The sequence below is a fragment of the Geospiza fortis genome, unplaced genomic scaffold (assembly GCF_000277835.1).
Source record: "Geospiza fortis unplaced genomic scaffold, GeoFor_1.0 scaffold361, whole genome shotgun sequence".
Lineage (NCBI taxonomy): Eukaryota > Metazoa > Chordata > Aves > Passeriformes > Thraupidae > Geospiza > Geospiza fortis.
Genome location: NW_005054356.1, coordinates 4543566 through 4561848, shown reverse-complemented (window position 1 = coordinate 4561848; position 18283 = coordinate 4543566). Strand labels below are relative to the sequence as shown.

General features: G+C 41.4%; 1 protein-coding gene across 3 annotated transcripts in view; it reads right to left on the bottom strand.

Moving 5' to 3' along the window:
* PREX1 (phosphatidylinositol-3,4,5-trisphosphate dependent Rac exchange factor 1) overlaps positions 1-18283 on the bottom strand; it is a 63854-nt gene that overhangs the window by 4879 nt on the left and 40692 nt on the right. For all 3 annotated transcript variants that reach the window (XM_031059100.1, XM_031059101.1, XM_031059102.1), the window contains exons 21-37: positions 17804-17991; positions 16890-17051; positions 16123-16333; positions 14682-14943; positions 12799-13005; positions 10468-10556; positions 10005-10087; positions 9301-9391; positions 7509-7637; positions 6774-6815; positions 5007-5224; positions 3865-3964; positions 3096-3239; positions 2353-2467; positions 1852-1918; positions 915-1102; positions 142-244 (exon numbers count right to left, since the gene is read on the bottom strand). In XM_031059100.1, coding sequence (XP_030914960.1) covers positions 142-244; positions 915-1102; positions 1852-1918; positions 2353-2467; positions 3096-3239; positions 3865-3964; positions 5007-5224; positions 6774-6815; positions 7509-7637; positions 9301-9391; positions 10005-10087; positions 10468-10556; positions 12799-13005; positions 14682-14943; positions 16123-16333; positions 16890-17051; positions 17804-17991 — 2399 coding nt within the window. The remainder of the gene's footprint in view (positions 1-141; positions 245-914; positions 1103-1851; positions 1919-2352; positions 2468-3095; positions 3240-3864; positions 3965-5006; positions 5225-6773; positions 6816-7508; positions 7638-9300; positions 9392-10004; positions 10088-10467; positions 10557-12798; positions 13006-14681; positions 14944-16122; positions 16334-16889; positions 17052-17803; positions 17992-18283) is intronic.

The following is an 18283-nucleotide window of genomic DNA, read 5'->3' as shown; positions in this document are numbered from 1 at the left end:
TAGCTATTCAGCCATTAGCAGGACTTGGGACTTGTAGATTTGCAGTGCGCAAAGTACTGTGCCACAGCACAATAAACTGGTGTTTGCACCATGATGTCACTGGACAACAGTGGCATGCAGCAGACACATGCAAACACTCACCTGCTTTCGCATGATGTCTGTAGCTTGCATGATACACTTGGGCAGGAGTCCATGGCTGCGGGCCAGTATGGCTGCTTGCTCCAGGGACACGCTCAGCGTACTCCTGAACAAGGGAACAAGTGTTAGGAAATCACAGATCATAGCTTAGAAAATATAAATAGGCTTAGAAAGTATAAATGTGCAGAACACTTACCTGTTAAGTATTGCTTCTGTTAGCTATTTACTTTTATTTACTTTTTTAGATTTTTTTACATACAAAACTATTAAATGGCCTCAGTCTTGCTGCAGCTGGATATTGCAATTATTTGAGTCTCCAGCATCATTACTACAAGGCTGTGTGTCACTGCTCTACTGCATTGATTTATTTTAAAGGGAGTCACAAATTAATCTTTACTTTTGAGACACTGGCAGAATAGTGGTGTGTTTCAAAACCAATGTGTGCACACACCAAGATTCTAAAGCTATTTTTGAGCAACTTCCTACATTTTCAGTGTGCAACTGAAGACAATGCTGACTACAGCTTCTATGCAACGAGATCACTTGGTTAGTTGCATTGGATGAGGCACTGAAACACAAAATCTTTTGTGTCAATACTACTTATCAACAAAAGTGTTAAAAGTTACAACCTATCCTGAAGTAAAGACGGCAGCAGATTTAGATCCTTATTACATTCTCTTAAAATTTCCCTTATTTTGCTTTGAATAGGATTGCATCTCTAGAAAGGACAGAAGCTGCTATCACAGAAGTAGCACACAGGTTTAACCCTCACTCACCTCTGCATCCCAGTGGCGCACATGGTGATCTGACAGGCTCCCAGCCGGTAGCAGAGCTCAGAGGATATGGGCAGCAGGCCAGCTCCTGATGAGGCATTGCTGGAACATCCTGACTGCATTGGCTTTGTACTAATGAAAGACTTTAGCAGCCTGCAAAGCTCATCCATTGCATTGATAGGGCGAATAAGCTAAACAAAGCAATACAAAAACAATCCACAGCATATTAACACCAAGCTATAAAGACATTTACAAGTCTTTATACGATTGTCTAAGCACAATATTCTAGACAAGCCTAACTGCCTCACAGTAACAACTATTTACAGTATTTATGAACTTTGGAAGTGGCACAATAACATTACTTATGCTTGGGACAATTTTTTATCACAAATCACACAGATTGTTTACAATGTGTACTACAATTGCAAAGATGTTCCCTGCAGTAGCATTTTAATGCTTTACATGCATATATCCACATCACCTGCCCCGTTAGAGAGACTGCCTACATGTGAGATGCTGGGCAGCACTATTTTCTTGATTTCTCTGCAACAAAGTGTACATACTGAACAAAGTGTAACAAATTGCAAATTGAACATTTGTTCGTTTTCATGCATCTGTGGGAGAGAAAAATGAGCCCATTCTGTCTGGCATCAGACACCATGTTTGGCAAGGGCAGGCAGGGCCACACAGAGTCTCCTTAGTGCTGCAGTGAAGGGGGTTTGTGTCTACCCAGGTTCTGAACGTTTTCTTCTCAACAAAAGAACTGTAGCCAAGCTTCAGGGAAATTCAGATCCACTCCTTTAAGGTCGGAAATATTTTAAAATGCTGTTTGTGTTTGTATAGATCTGCCATACAGGTATCCCACAACTGGAATTTTAGAGAAGATGAAATAATACTTCCATGAGAGAATTTGTTGCAGAAATAAGCGCAGAAACAATACCTGGTCAATCTTCACTGCAGTAGTATTGGAATCAGTGGGCAAGTTGGATCTTTCTAGGTAAAATGTCCTGCAAAAAGGCCAATAGGTACTACATTAGTTGGGTTTCTCCCACTTCAAGCACATATATGTATACTATCTTGCATAAAACAGCTGAGAAGGCTATGCTAAAAATCTTGCATTTGAAGATCTGCTACCTTATTGAACCATTGAGACTGCAGTAATTTACAGAGTCTGTACTAACATGTTCCAAATCCCCATTAAGAACAATATAATTCTAGCTCTGCACAAAATTCTGAGGTCAAATCTGCATTCCTTCTGAATGGGCTAATCTACTGGGAAAAAATTACTAAGTTTCCCACACAATGAGGATCTCCAAAAATTCTATTTGTACAAAAACCTCATCCAGAATGGAACATCTTTTTCATTAAATTTTAAGGCCCTTAATAAGGAGTGCTCTGAAATTTTCAATGTCTTTTAAGGCAAAGCAGAAGTACAAAATACCTGAGTTTACGGTAGTATTGCTGCACTTTTTCGAGTGAAACGCCATTAATTTGCTGTGGGAGTTCTTCTAGAGATGAACCAGTTGGTTGTGATTGCCCCTCTGTACTCTCCAGAGCTGAAGAAGAAAACACTTTACTAAAGCTATGTTATTAGTGTTTGTTTTAAATTCATTTATTTATCTCTGTATCACCTCATTGCTCAGCAGATGACTGTTGGATCATGTCAAGGTTGATTCTGTCAGTCTATAAATTTAATGCTTTTCCCAGTATGGGAGTACACAGAGATGAGTTTCACAGAAAGCAGTTCTGTCTGACAGCAATTACTCCCCATTGGTGGTCCCTTGAAAGAAATTTCCTGTGTTGTATTTTGGTGTGAATATTTGCTTATCAAGTCGATTTCTAGCTCAGATGATTCTGTCACGGTGTTTGCTTTTTAAAACACTTCTCTGTAGCCTGGGCACATCTCTTGATCCTACACTAGATCAAACTATCCATGTAGTCCAGTATAATGTCTCTATGGCTGAGGCATAAAAAAGCCCCAAACAAGCACATCTTGTTCTCATGACTCTGTCTAATTCTAAAGTCTAGCACTCCCCCAGGGCTTCCTAAAATAGAAATATCTGCTTCCTAAGTGAGTCTGCAGGTCTCAGCTGCTTTTTTAAAAGCTTCATCGTCATTTTTTATTTTTAATCTTTCAAAATCGGTAGTTAGCTTATTTTTCTCAAGAAAGCTTTTTATAGACACCTTTTGTAAAGAGCACTGTGTGCAGTTTCAAGGTTCCCCCATTCTGAAACCGAGCAGGCAGTTTGGAGAAGTAGTAGCTGTCTAGATAAAAGATAACCTTCAAGGCCTGACGACTTCCTTCGATGTGGTAGACGACATGAGTATCTGGAGAAATAAAGATAAAACACTTGCTGATTTACCACAGCAGAAGAATTGTGAAACCATTGCTATTTGAGTTTGTTAAATTATCTAATGACATATCACATCACCATAAGGTATGTAAGGGACAGCCTTTATGGAGAGAATGCAGGCTCTGAAATCTTATACTCAAAAGATCATAGTGTGACCTAGTATGATGTTTGATCCAAATACAGTAAATATGGTTAATAATTAGAATCCCATGTTGTTTCAAGGCATTTCATATCCAGTAGACATGAAGAGAGAGATCTGGCAGGGTAAGACACTGGACACTGAAAAGCTGGGAATTCACCACAGCGAGCGTGGTGCTAATTCTCTGTCACATCTCCCCCTGCCCAGAATCACACAGATGAGGCACAATGGCACAGGCCACAGCTACACAGCACAGAACATGCACCACCATTCCATTGTGTCAGTCCTGCTTTAGGGGCTGTGTGCTTGCAGGGGAAGCTGAGGGAATACAGCAGTGCCTCAGAGAAGCTGCCCACTGCTCTCCAGGTGTGACACGGTCTCTTAGATTTACAATTATAGAGGATATTAGTCCATAGAACATACCAAAAAAAAGTGCCTCAAAGAAACAGGGAATACTCACTTGCTACAAGACTTTCATCCAGCTGCTTGAAAAAAAAGGCAACTTTGTCTAGTTCAGCCAGAGTAACCTGGATGTCTTCCAGCATGGTGCGCTCCTCCTTCTGTAGGGCAAGGCAACAGATACAAATAGGTTATTATCTGCCAGAAGATGAGCGATAGGAAGGTACTGTTGTTATGGGCATGTTTTGGTTCAAGACACTTAAAGTAGAGTGCAGAGCCTTCCATTAGCTCCATCCCAGCTAGGATATTACTAACAGCTTTTTAACTCTGTGATACAACTATAACCACCCTTTGCTAAGACGTCATTTGATGTGATTCATGGAGTAGAGAGGGTTAAAAAAAGAGCAAGTTTGAAAGGATCTCTTTCTCCAAACTTCACAAATATGAAGAATGGCTTATCAGTTACTGCAAAATAAATACTGATACCTTCTATGTAATGCAAACAAATAGCAGTTACACACAAAGATAGTTTGGACTGTATTTTATAAAAAATCTCCACACTCAATCTACAATGTCTACAAAGCAGAGGAAAAAAACCTCCCTTCTCTATAATATTAGAGCTACTTTTCTGTCTTATGCATCTCTTTTCTTAGCATTTTTAGAGTTTCAGCAGCTGATCTCCTGTAGCTGTGGCTCATCTGTTCATTAGGTGCAAATTAACCATGCGAGCACGGCTCCTCTCCTTAGACCTGGTGCCTCAAGCCCCTGCACCACAGACTTCTCACCACAGAGAGAGACTGAACTCTGTTTGTCTCAACTCCTGCAATACTCAGAATTCCTTCACCCGTTTGGGGGATGTGTGTCCTCACCAGGGAATGGCAGAGGACACTCATGCTATCAACAGCTGGGCACTAAAAGCTCTCTAAATGCAGTAGCATTACTCCAAATATGAAGGCTGACTGTTTTCTACAGTGTTCTAGTGTGACAATGGGTCCAGCATTTGTGCAGAGGTGAATATGATTAGATAAGGAATATGGCTCTTGGTTGTCAGCTGTGGAAATCTCCAGAGTTTGCAGTAGTGAGAGTCTGAATATGCTGCTGGAATGCAGGTAAGAGGTTCAACAGCTCTGGCTGTGCTGAGTGGCACAGAATCACACAGGCAAACGTAAGCAGACTCAAGGATACCACAATTCTTTTTCTTACCACAGTGGGGGAGAGAAGAGACTGGTAGTTCAGTAAAACTCCAGTGGCTGCTATCTGTTCCAGCCATTTTCTGCTAGCATCTCTGCTGCTCTCTTCATACTCCCCATTGTTGTTGTAACGATAGTTGAGAGCAGCCAGTAACTGCTCTGAAAAGGTGCAAACAGCAGCCACCAGAGACTGACAGAAGATGGAATCACGTCTCAGTTGTAGCTCAGTATCTGTCAGAGAAGGGGAGAGAAGCATAAAGAAGTCATGAATACACACATCTTCCTTCTCACTGCCAACTGTGTGTGTGTGCGCGCGCACATAATGTTTGGCTTCTGCTGTAGCTTTGCAATGACTTCACAGATAACCTCTCCTTGCTGTGTGACCTGGATGGATAGATAAAGACAGCACAGCTGGCATATGCACATGTTGCGAAATTTTCTAGTCCAATTGACTGTTCATTACTCCCTCTGCCATCTGCATGCTCCTTCTGACTGGAAAGAAACTATTGGAAAGTAACTAACTCCTTAGTTACAGCCATATCTGGATTGATTCCCTTCTTTTTACATTTACAGGAGCAAGAGAATTATTGAAAGAAGGTCCCCACCACTACTTCTCCCCTTGGGTATTAGAGATTAATCTTCCCTCATCCATCTGTATTTTGTGGGCTTCCCATATGCCTAATGCATTAACTGGGCCCATCCATACAGTACTAATTGGTTTGTTTCTTGGGAGAATTTCCCCTATGTTAATTTTGTTTCCAGTGTGCCTGCCAGGTAGCCACATGCTGGTCAAATCAATCTTGTCATGCTTCAGGGGATTGCAGGCCAGAGAGGCACATGAATAAGTAAAGAGTTACTTCCCAGGCACTCCCAGCCCCTCCAGCAGGTTCTGCAGTGCTGCAGCAGCCTCTCATTGCAAGGCACTGCTCCCAAGGGAAAGAAGCTGAAGACATCACTCAGAGGCTTCGAAGGTCTGGATTATTTTTATAAGCACTGAACACAACAGACTGACTAATGCACTCCAGGCCCTGGGCCATATTCTCAGCTTAAGGGCAATGATCCTTCTTTCCAGTGGATGTTCATGGAAATGCTGCAGGAGATGGAGCATCCATAGAGAGACACTTTGGGAGACATTTTATCTGCTATCAAAACCCAGCCTTTATGGTCAGTAGACTGGCACACAGCATGGATTGGACGGACTCACAGACCAGCCCTGGCAGGGGCTGAGAGGTAAGTTAGAGACATACAAATCTCTGATCTTCATTCTATGAAGATTTGAGAATCAAGTGTGGCACCAGTTTCCAGTTACATATTATGTTATTTTCAAACAAAAGGACTCCAAGTAAGCGCTACAATTACAAAAAGACTGTGCCCAGGTTCCTTGTAAAGACCTGTCCCTTGCTCTGCAAGTACAATGTTTGGCATGTGGTAACAGGTTTCTGATGTCCCTAGTGTATTTGCGTTCTCCTTGCACATGTAAGGTCTCCATCTGTTCTTGACTGTAATTTCTGTATACCTGCTCTGTTTGTAATGATGACAGAGTCCATGGGCTCAAAAAAGTTGTGCAATAGATCTAATTTTTGCTGCATATTCTCACCACAGCAGGAAGAGTAAAGGAAAGGAGAGTTCTCTTCCATCTGAGAAGGAGGATTGTACAAAGGAAAAAATGAAGACAGAAAAACCCCATCTTAGGGAATCTTTGGTATGTTTTTTTGGTTAAAAAACATGGTCTTAGGGACTTCTTGGGTAAGTTGTTTTGTAAAAAATGAAAACCCCTTACCTGTGCATTTTAACAAGGCCAAAAGAAGCTGATTCTTCCCATCTAAAACAGTGAAGAAATGTTGTAGTCAACATAATACCAAGGTAGATGTGATTGCAGCTGGTTAACAGTTTCCTAATTCTCCCCAAATCCCTGGCACCGGCATGGCCATGTCTATTTACTCTGATAGCCCTCACCTGCACAGACGTGTTCATGACTGAAAAAAAACCTAAGTGTACAGCAAAGAATTTTACTGGCTACATGATCCGTTAACTACCATGAATTACTGGAAACAAATTGCATTTGCAGATGAAACCCTAAGGAGGTGATTACTATCCAGTGCTTCACACTGATCTGTAAACATCAGTTTCATCTCCTGTTTCAGTTCAACCAGACTGCAGCAGTTTAGGATGTTATAATATCTGACTAGCACTCACTTCACAGTTTGGAATATACCAAACATCCCTCTCTTCAATTTCTAAAAGGGTTTAAAAAGCACAGGAAATAGATCAGTCTGACATCAATCTGAATGGGCTGATGAAATAAAGGGGGAAAAGTTCTTTGGAATTGCTGCAGAGGTGCCATTTTACCATAAAACACCAGGACTCTGCAAACCATAATCTGCTCTACCTGGTCCTCTCTAGAGCCTGGGACAGCCTTATTACAAAATGAGTTAAAATTATGAAATCAACTGCTGGATTTGATTAAGATCTCTTCTCCCTGAAGCTAGTAACAAACGTTTCCTTATTTACAGACCTTCCACATGTTTCTGTATGATGTCAACAAGGTTCTTGATGCACAGTGGAAGGTTCCATGGATCTTCCTGAATGCTGGCTTGAATATTATTCCGGCACCTAACTGTGGTTTCTTCCTTCTGTTTAAATTCTAGAAAACATGTAGTGTGTTAGCCATTTAAGAAATGCCACATAACTAAGAATGGCTTAGGAGTTATAATGTGAATACAGATGAAAGCAGATAAGCAGTACCAATAGCAGTAACTGAGAGTTCAAAAGATCCTTAAATAGAACTAATAGAGAGGGCAAAAAACTATTCCCACAGTCCCATTATCAGCAGTCTCCCTGCATTGCTTTCAGGACTGTGGGCCTGGCTGACATGCACAGTGCAGGGAGCTCTGCCCCACCCACTGGACAAAGAACCCCTGCTTCCTCTGCCTTTAATGACCTGCAGGCAGCTGTACTGGGTAGGTCCAGAGAATAAGATCAACTTTTTGGCTGCAACTGTCACATCCCGTAATACGATGAGAAGAATGAAAGCTTTTCACCTAATGAAAGCTAACTATTAATTATAGAGTAGAAAATTTATCCTCCATGACTTAGCTATGTAGTTAAGCCAAACACCTCATTTTTTGTGATGAAGTGCATAAGCAAACAGTGAACAAAAAAAATTATGCCAAATAACTGATCCTGGACAGGACCAGAAGAGCATTCCAGGTCCATCCATCACAAAAAAGTGGCTATGGTAGCTATTAAACAGACACTATGGACCAAGATTCCAGCTGAGTGTAGGCAGGGCTTGTCTATTCCTCAGTGTGATCAGTTAACTAAAAGACTCTCTCAGCGTAATTAATCTACTTTTAATAAATGAGATTCTGTTTAAGCAAAATAAAAGAAACGTCTGTTATTTCTTCACTTCATTACAATAGTGAATGGAAAGGCTAACAGATGCTTCTCAAGTCTACACAAATGTGAATGTGTTCATAGAGATGAGTACATGTAACAGAACTTCACAGGAGTTATTTCTGGAGTCAAAGAAAAAAAAAGCAGGAAAATATCTCTAGTTCTAGAGTTTGCCACTGTAACTAAAAACTAGAGCCTGTGAGAGGTTGGAGCTCTCACCTCCTACAGCACCTGAGGTACAGCAGGAGTAGTAGGGAATATTTCAGCTTTCAAGTGGGAAAGGAAATGCAGCAAATATTTAAAAAATAAAATCCTGTGTATTTCAGGCAGAAAAGAAACATCCTGAGCCCTAAAAGACCATCAAGACCAAAGTCATCACACTCCCTGAGGAAAAAGAAAATATGGTATCATCTTTTTGCTCTCTATGGGAATCAGTTTTCAAAATAAGTCTTATGTGAGGATGAATTTACGCTGGCAATCATCCATCTGAAGAAAAGCAGAGTAAATCATTAAGCAAACTGAGGTAGAACCTTTGGTGCCTTGGATGTTCAGTGGTCGACGCCTCATCAGCTCATCACAGCACTCCTTCACCTTGAATCTGACTATCCTTACTTTTTTGTACCCTTTCAAATTTTGGAATTTGGAAAGGTATTTGGAAACTTGTGAAAGGGCTGCAAGAATCGAGCAGCATGTAACAAAAGAGGCTTCTGTGTGTTTCAGGAGGATTTCCCATAAAAATTACTTCTTTGGGATTCAATAATTTCAGTGGTCAGACATGGTACGTGCCTAATGCACGACTGGGTAGACTGCAGAGTTAAGGATCTCGGTGTGGCCATAGCACATATGCTTTCATGTTAAACTCTGAAGTCTTGGAAATCACATTATTAAATACAGTCAATCTATTTCTTTACCTTGCAAACTGTGGTCCATGGGAAAGTGCTTGGTTTCCTCAAAGGCCTTATTTATTCCTGGTCCTTTCAGAAGTGCATTGATTGCATCAACCTACAATTGGAACATTATCGATCAGTGTCAGTAAGACTTGCAGAAGAAAATCTGAACAGAACTCCTATTGGAAACTGCCACAGCCCTTACACTATTTGTACTTTGGAATGACTGACACATAGCAGTCAGACTTTGTAGCCATGAACTGGCCTCAAGAGCCATTTAATTTAATATTAACATTTAACAACAGCATTTTGCACAATGATGATCTATGTGCTGATGAGGTAAGAGAATAGCAAACAACTCTCTGTGGTTACACATTATAAACACATCTGCATGCTAAACTTGTGAGAACCTCATGAAATCTGCAAATGTGATCCATTTTCATCAAATTACTAGAAGTTTGTCCTTTTTTTTATGAGAGCTTTTTTCCCTTAGTCTTAAGCCTTAGGTAGGGCAAGTCGGCCTTGCTTAAACCACAAGGCAACTTTAATAACAGATAAATGTGATTCATCAAACTGTCCTATAATATACTTGCTTACCATGTACCCCAAAGTCTTGATAGTATGCCTTCCTCAAAATATTATTTTATAACACAATTTAGTACTTGAAATTTCTTGATTGACATTGATAAACAGAAAGCAATTCTGTGTAAGAATAATGCTTTACATACCTGGTTAAAAAGGTGTTCCAGACAGCCATGAAGTTTGTCTTGCTTGTCTAAAGGTATTCTCATATCATTGGGAAGCTCATCTCCTAATACAGGAGAAATTAAAAGCTTTGAACTTACAAACATGATCTATGATGAGGCATGGGCACACCTTCACACTGGTGTGAAGTAAATAATGATTGCTGTTTTATCTCCAATTCTTAGGCCAAAATACTCATTATTTTCATATTATGCAAGTGTCCAATAACTAAAGAAACTCACCCTTGCCTAATACCTCTCCCATGTTCCAAATTTACTGTGGTTTATTAGAAAGAGGCAAATCTGTATCTTTATGTTCTTGTGATTAGTTTTGAAGAGACCAATGGTGCAAATTAAATATACAAGTGCTTATAACCAGCAAAGACTTCTCAGCACTGCTGAACGGCCGGGCACAAGAAGGATGCCTGTGACCTGTGCACACACTCACCTGATCCCATCTCATCACTGCCCAGGTAAGAGCTGTTGCTCCGCACGCTGGTGTAGGACAACACGGAGTCCCGGTTACTGTTACACTCACTGCAAAGGAGAGCAGAGAGGGCGCTGAACAAAGGCTGTCCCCACACCCAGGCACCCACACTGCTGTTCGGCTTTATTAGCACTGTCCCCCCAAACCTAGCTCTATGAAACTGAAATGACTGAAACTAATGACATGTACAACAGCCATTAAGCAAGGACTCTGGAGCTGGGCTGCCACAGGATGCCTTCTTCTATTTGCAGTTAACACTGAATGCTTAATACATCACCCTGCTTCTGTAAATAATGAAAACGGACATCTCCACTAAATGTTTGCTACCAATTCTCAGGGTATTACAGCTATCCAAATCCAGCAAATAGGGAGGCTGCAGTAGCACAGATACTGGAGGTGGGAGAGAGAATTTAGGGAATCTAAGTCACTGGAGAATCAGGCACGGCAGATCCTACAACAAAGTGGAGGAGTCACAACAGCTCCACACCAATCTTGGCTCATGCACATCTGGAAAATTTTACAGCAAATCTCCTCTCTTTAAAGTTCACTTTAACTGTTCTTACTGAAAGTAACCAAAAAGACTATGGATCTCAGGCTGTCCCCTTCCAATGAAGTGACAATGACAGTGGTTTTAATGGTACAAGCCCAAAACAAAGCTTTAAAAATTCTCCACTGTCTCTGCCTCTGAAGTAATTTTTAACTGAGATGAGAGAAAAATACAAGAGCAACTGAAAGAACCCTAATTGGGATTCTTGCTGTCCTTTTTTAAATCTAGTATCAAAGAAATCTGTTCTTTTCTCAGGAAGATTAATACTTATGGCAACTACTCTGCAATACAAATCCTTATGAATTACACCTCCAAAACGATCACAAAAAAAGCCTTGTTGGCTATTGCAAACAAGGTATTTTCTTATCTACAATTTGCTTGAGTTTGTAGCTAATCAATGTTCTTTTAAATCAAAACCCATAAAAACACATTCCACCTCAAGTAACTACTATCTGTAATGTATGCTTAATTCTCTGCCTCTGTCTAATACAGAAGACAGAATAATGTTTCTCAAACATTTCTCAAACAAATGTGTAGAATTCTGAAACAAGTGACAAGCCAAGAGAGACTGTTTGTGCTGACCCTTTGTTACCCAGAATAAATTCGCTTCAATTACAGAAGTTTAAACTACCGGGATACCCTATTAACAGTGAAAGAAATAAAGCACATGTCACTCAGAAAGCTCCAAAGCACATGTGCTGATTGAAGTCTCACACAACAGTGATGCCCCAGATCTCAGCACTGCAAGCACTCGCTCTATTTCTTTATTGACTTCATATTTGCTGTCCTCTGAGGCGATCAATATTCAAGCAGACAAGACCCCAAGCAACCAGTCTTAGTGGCCCTGTCCTGAGCAAGGGACTGGACTGTGCAGACTCCAGAGACCCCTTCCAACACAAACTGTTCCCCTTCTGGAGTCCTGCATCAGTGGCACCTATTGCTACTGGTACAAGTGCCCAACAACAGCAAGTGAAGCATCAGGACTACAGCAGGAACATTCCAGAGACAAATCATTCATTCATGAGAACATTCCAGAGACAGGTCATTCATTCAGAGCTGGAATCCTCCCAGCTCTATGGTCTTACTATAAATGTAAAAACGGCCTATTAAGGATGTTAAATTGCAGCCATCAGACATGGCCACAATTTGTTACCCCACCTATTCTGAAGCTGAGTCTCCAAATGTTTCCCCCCAAAACAGAGAGAACTGGGAGTGAGATTTCCCTTGGTAGCAAATATTCCTGGAGAACTAGAAGTCAATCATGTCCCAAAAAGATTTTGAGACACCTGAATAAACGTTTCTGTTTGTGGTTTCAAAGGGCCATTAAAAATAAAAAACTCAATGTCCATTTCTGTTTCTCCATGTCTTAGACTTCCAGGAAAATTTGCTGCAGAACCAAGTGTTAATACCAGCACTATTATAAGACCAAGCAGTCTGAGAATTCCACTGGACTTCTGTAGTTTCTGGCTACAGGACACAGAAAGTCACACTAGACCTAATTATTTAATTTTATTCACTTTTCTAGATACCTTAGTATTATGGCATTATTTTGGGGGAAGTATTTTTGCTGTGTATGTCTCCAGGGCAATAAATATAATGAATACATCAGTGAAGTGAATACTCTACTAAGTGAATATTACATAACTGACTGACTGGAAAACAACCTGTTTGTTGAATCCATACTGGAATGAGAACTTTGAAACACAGTACTAGTAAGGTACAACTGGCACAATCTTCAGACTGACCTGTAGGAGTCTCTGAAACTCATTGTGTCATGTCCAGAGTCTTCCTGGTCCTCCTCAGAAACTTTGAAACAGACCTTCTTGATTCCACCATGCTCAGCTTTGTCAGGATCACTTTCTTCTGTTCCCAGGGAAGGTGAGGATGTGTCCTCAGTAGATGGTGGCTCACAGGCACCAGCTTCTGTAGGTTCTGTTATGGTGGACAAAAGTCTGCAGAAGCACAACATAGAGCGCTCAGTCCCACAAATGACCTGTCACAACTAAGGCTAAATGCAGCTATGTGAAATCAGAGCTACCTTTGTGAGCACTTTACATAGACTACTACTCAACATCTGATCTGAACATGCTCTCACTTTGAGGCCATTCCTCCTTGTTCTGTCACTCCAGGCCCTTGTAAAGAGTCTCTCTTCATCTTTCTTCCAGGCTCCCATTAGGTATTGGAAGGCTGCAATTAGATCACCCCAAAGCCTCTTCTCCAGCCTAAGAATCCCAATTCTCTCAGCCTTTTCCCATAGCAGAACTGCTCTGTCCCTCTGATCATTTCCATGGCCTCCTCTGGATTATCTCCCACATCCTTCCTGAGCTAGGCACCCCAGAGCTGGAAGTAGCTCTGCAGGTAGGGTCTTACCTGAGCAGGGCAAAGGGGCAGATTCCCCCCAGCTTCACCTGCTGCCCACACTGTGGGGCTGAGCCCAGGACACAGATGGCCCAGGACTGAATGATGCTGTCAGCGCACGCTGATGGCTTATGTCCAGCCTCAGCCACCAGCACTCCCAAGTCCTTCTTGGCACATCTGCTTTCAGTCCCTTTCTTCTCCAGCCTGTCCCGACTAGGTGCAGCACCTCGCACTTGGTCTTGTTAAACCTCAGGAGATTCCCATGAATCCCAGTTCCCAGAAGGTCCTGTTTCCAAAGGTACTCTACTTCCATAAGGCGTAACATATTCACTGTAAACATGGTGGCCTGAAAGTCCTCACTTTCTTCCTCCAAGGCACTGGATTTCTCCTCCTCAGCTCACTGGCTCTACCCAGCAGCCACCACCCTTCTGCACACATGTTGAAACCAAGGGTCCATGTGCTTTCCACTTAGGTGAAGTTTTGGTCATGTGCTATTTTTGGCAGGGATACAGTTAATTTTTTTCCATTGGCTGGTATGGGACTGTTGTGGATTTGTGCTGAACACAAAGCTGATAATACAGAGATGGTCTTGTAACTAACTGCTGAGCTAACACAGAACCAAGGCCTTTTCTGCCCCTCGTAGAGCCACACTGGGGAGGGGACTGGGGTGTGTGGGAAGACTGGGAGGAGACACAGCCAGGAGAGGTGACCCCAGCTGACCCAAGGGATATTCCAGATCGTGTGACACCACGCTCAGCATATAAAGTGGGTGGAAAAGGAGGAAAGAAGGGCTATTTGGAGTGATGGTGTTTGTCTTTCCAAGCCACCACTGCAAAGGATGGGACCCTACTCTCCTGAAGGTGGCTGAACACCTGCCTGCCCACGGGAAGCAGTGAATGAATCCCTGCTTTTGCTTTGTTTGCATGCACCTTTTGCTTCAGCTGTTGAACTGTCTTCATTTCAACCCTTATTTCTGCCTTATGACAGAGAAAATCTCAAAGGTTCTTGACAACACATAGATTCTTATTTTGGAATATACAGTAAGCAAAACAGTGGCATCAAATTCAGATAGACTTTTAGAAGCAAAAGACAATAATACAAACACTAGTGGATCTGCCCAGGAGTAGAAACAAACAGCAAGGACTTGTCATACAAGGGCAGGTCAGAAGAGGCAGACAGCTGGGGCTGAAAGCACAATGTGCTTTTGGAGATTACTGCCTCAATATTATAAGGATTTCTTTCCCCAGCGCATATAGGATTTTGTACTCACTTATTTATCTGAATGACATACTGCTTCATTTCCTTCACTGCAATGTCTAGTTTGTTAAAAAGATGCAAGTAGGAGTCCTGCATCTCCCAGTCTTCCTGTTTCAGCAGAAAACTGAGTCCCCTTTCTTCCCAAATTGTTCCTCCATTCTGCTGGCCAAAGCTACCATCAGGATCTCCATCTTCTGGGGCTGGACATCTCCAAGATGGTGCAGCCATAGTGGTGATGCAATGCTGAGTATATGAGACTGGATTTAAGGTACCTACTAAACATTAAAGGATCTAGTTAGTATAGCTCTCACTACTTTCTCCACTCCATCCTAGTGATGACCATTTAGGATAAACAGAGTTCTGAAAGGAAAAACTAAAATTTCACTGAACTGTTTTATATAATTTCATTATATGACAAAATCATTCTGGAAAAATACCAAAGAAGTTGGGCTTTTTTTCCTGTCATGCTAACTAGATATTCTGAATTTACTGCAGTTCAGAAACTGGCTAGATTATGGAAGTAAAGACCTATGTTCACATGTATACTCATACAGAAAACTTAGAAGCTCTCTAAAAGCATTTGTTGAAAAGTTAATGAATTTGGGTTCTCAGGAATCAGTCTATGCTATTATTCAAGCTCTACAGACATTTACACTTACACACACACATACATATAAAGGAGTAGGATTCTGTCCTTACAAAAGATAAATTAATTATTTTTCATTTAGAATTGCTGACAGTTTTGGTGCAGTACTTTGCTACCCACCTTAGCTCATATTAAAAATTCTACTGCAAGCAGAGGTCCTTTACAAACCTCAATTTGAATAGTCGATGCCATTGTTCAGAAAGTTGTTTAGTCTATAGTTCCCTCTTCCAAACATTCCTGCACTCTGACTGTCACAAGGCAATGAATCAGAAGCATGTTAAGTCAGATCATGATAAAAAAAATGCTGGGTATAAATAACCAGACTGTAGGAGAAAACCAGCATAGCAGCAATTTATCAGATAATAGATCCCCTGACACAGTAGAGACTTTCAACTCCACTGCATGGAATTTACTTAGTAATGAGAGTAGAAAGCAGCACTACAATGTGATTGACTTCAGTTTTCCCCCTGAATGAAGCACTAGCATTGCCATCAGCCCCTGCTCACTTTTAGTCAGCAAGTCACCTCTGCTAAGGGCAACAGGCAACAACACCCTGGCCACGTAACTACCATGAGATCATGCCCAAACAGTTCATCTAGCAAAAAAATGGCAACTGAAGCCTCTCTATGCTTGAAGCCATTACTTCTTCACAACACAAGAAGGCTGCCATTTAACGATAAAATTTTAAGAAGAAAGGGTACTGGCAAGACTATGTTTCCTTGGAACTTATATTTGACCTTGCTGAGCAGTGGAAACACACAGCCTTTTAAACAGATGAAATCAGTATGACTTGGAAGTTAATTATCACCTTGCTCTGGATCAAGACCAATAATAGAAGGTTTCCGTCCAATGCGAATACTGAACGATCTCCCTGCTGAGGTAGTGCTTTTGGGGTATGATACCTCCATGAGGTTAATATGGCAGTTGGTGGGGCAGAAATCCATGCTGTTGAGGGAATGAGGTTCCATAACGGCTTGTTTGAAGGCTGGGCTCACCTTTGTTTTCAATTCATCTGCAAACTGGGAGAAATAAAGTAGGTGTGTGCTACTGCACCTTCAAAAAAATTTGAAGCAATACAGACAATTCTTTTCCTGCCGCCTACTCCAGAAATCCATTAATTCAGATTTCCGCTGCAGCTGGAATAATACATTTAAAAAAAGCTCATAAAACAACAAAGGAAAGCAATTAGCTATACCTCCTAGCACTCTTTTCAAGCAGCTCAGGTAACTGCACAAAAAAAGCACATACACTTTGTTTATATCATGATACACTGTAGTTACATTCATGTTCAAGAAGACATTCATCAATCTGTTCTGATATTTATTCATTAATGCAGTGGAAATTAACCTGCAATAATATGTCTTAACTCACAGCTCTGACAAGCAGAAAAGAGTGATTTACAGACAAGGTATTTTCACTCAAAACTTGCAATTTCAGTAACTCGCAGAACTGTTCTCATGCCTCCAGGATACCCACCTCAGAAACAGTTTGGATTAATTAATAAAGAATACTAAGACACACTTAACACAATGAAGTATTGTTTCAAGACTTCACCAATAACTAGTACTGTTGTACCTCTTGGTAGCTTGTGAGCCTCCTACTAATGCTTTCCAGCTTAGTGTCACAGATTTGCCGGAATTCATACTGGGGCATGGTGGCCACAGCACTGCTTAGGGATATGAGTCTTTCGCAGTTCCTTACAAAATGACTGTCCTCTGCAGCAAAGGCCTCTAAAATCTAAACAAAAAGACAGGATGTCAATGTTATGAGTCCTGGCAGGGAGGGAAAATACAGTTCTCTTCCACTCAGTGAGAGGCAAAGCCCCATGGTTGAATAAAGCTGCCTCCAGAACAAGCTGCCTTTATTACTGCCTGAGAACCACTAATGTGTTTAATAGTCAGAGTCATCTACCATTCCTTAAAAATGTTTAGAATCAGGGAAGTGGATCAAAATATCCACTGCCCAAGTTACCTGCTCTAGCATGTTTCCATGGGACATAACAATAACATTACTGAGACGTGACAAACATTCACTATTAGCTCGTTTTTGTCAGAGATGACCAAGCCACTCAGCACTCTCTGCTGCTTTCCAGTAGCAGCAGTTCTACCCAATTCCTGTAGCAACCCATCCAGCTTCTCAGGTGGGAAAAAGTTGCTTGATTTTCTTGCAAGGTAAAGCAAATTCCTGCCTGAAAAGATTAATCTTAAATATCAGCAGAGTGTATGCTACCAGGCAGATAAAAGCAAGAGTTCCACAGCTGAGGGCTCCCCTCCATCTGCCTCAACAGCTGAAGTCCTGGAAGCACTTGCTGATTACTCATACCAAACAAGCTATTGTAACTCATTCTAATGAATAAAACTCCAAGCAGGGCTGAGAAGACCAATGTCAACCTCAACTGAAGAGCCAAGCCCACAGAGGCCTATAATAAGCTATACTATTGGTTTCCCATTCTGTTTAGGCAAAAGCTGACCATGTGTGGTTTTCGGTACCTTTGCGGTGAGAATGAAGCAACCTTTAGGTTCCACAATTTTTTCCAGGACAAAGGATTTGATTCCTGCACTGCTAACATATTCATATACCACCCCATGCTCCAGGTGGGTGTTATCCACAGTCAGGCTGATGAGCGGGGTTTCTTCACCAATGACCAGTGGAGAAATTACAGTCTGTGGTGTCTGGGCTGGAACCAAAGTAAGTCATTAGAGGCGTCTGGCAGCACATGTGAACACAGGCCTGCCCAGGCAAGAGAAAGCTGCTGAGAAGAATATTGAATGCAGAGACACATTGGCTCAAAGAATGTCTTCAGCTATGTTCTGCTGGAGACTGAGAGAATATTCTTAGGAAGACATTTGCTGTTGGCCATTAATGGAGACAGTGACAAAATTTTAGATAATACACATGCTCCAATCCCCATTCTGATGTTCTTCCACATATGTGTGCACATATCCACGCTCAGGACACTACTTCTAGTT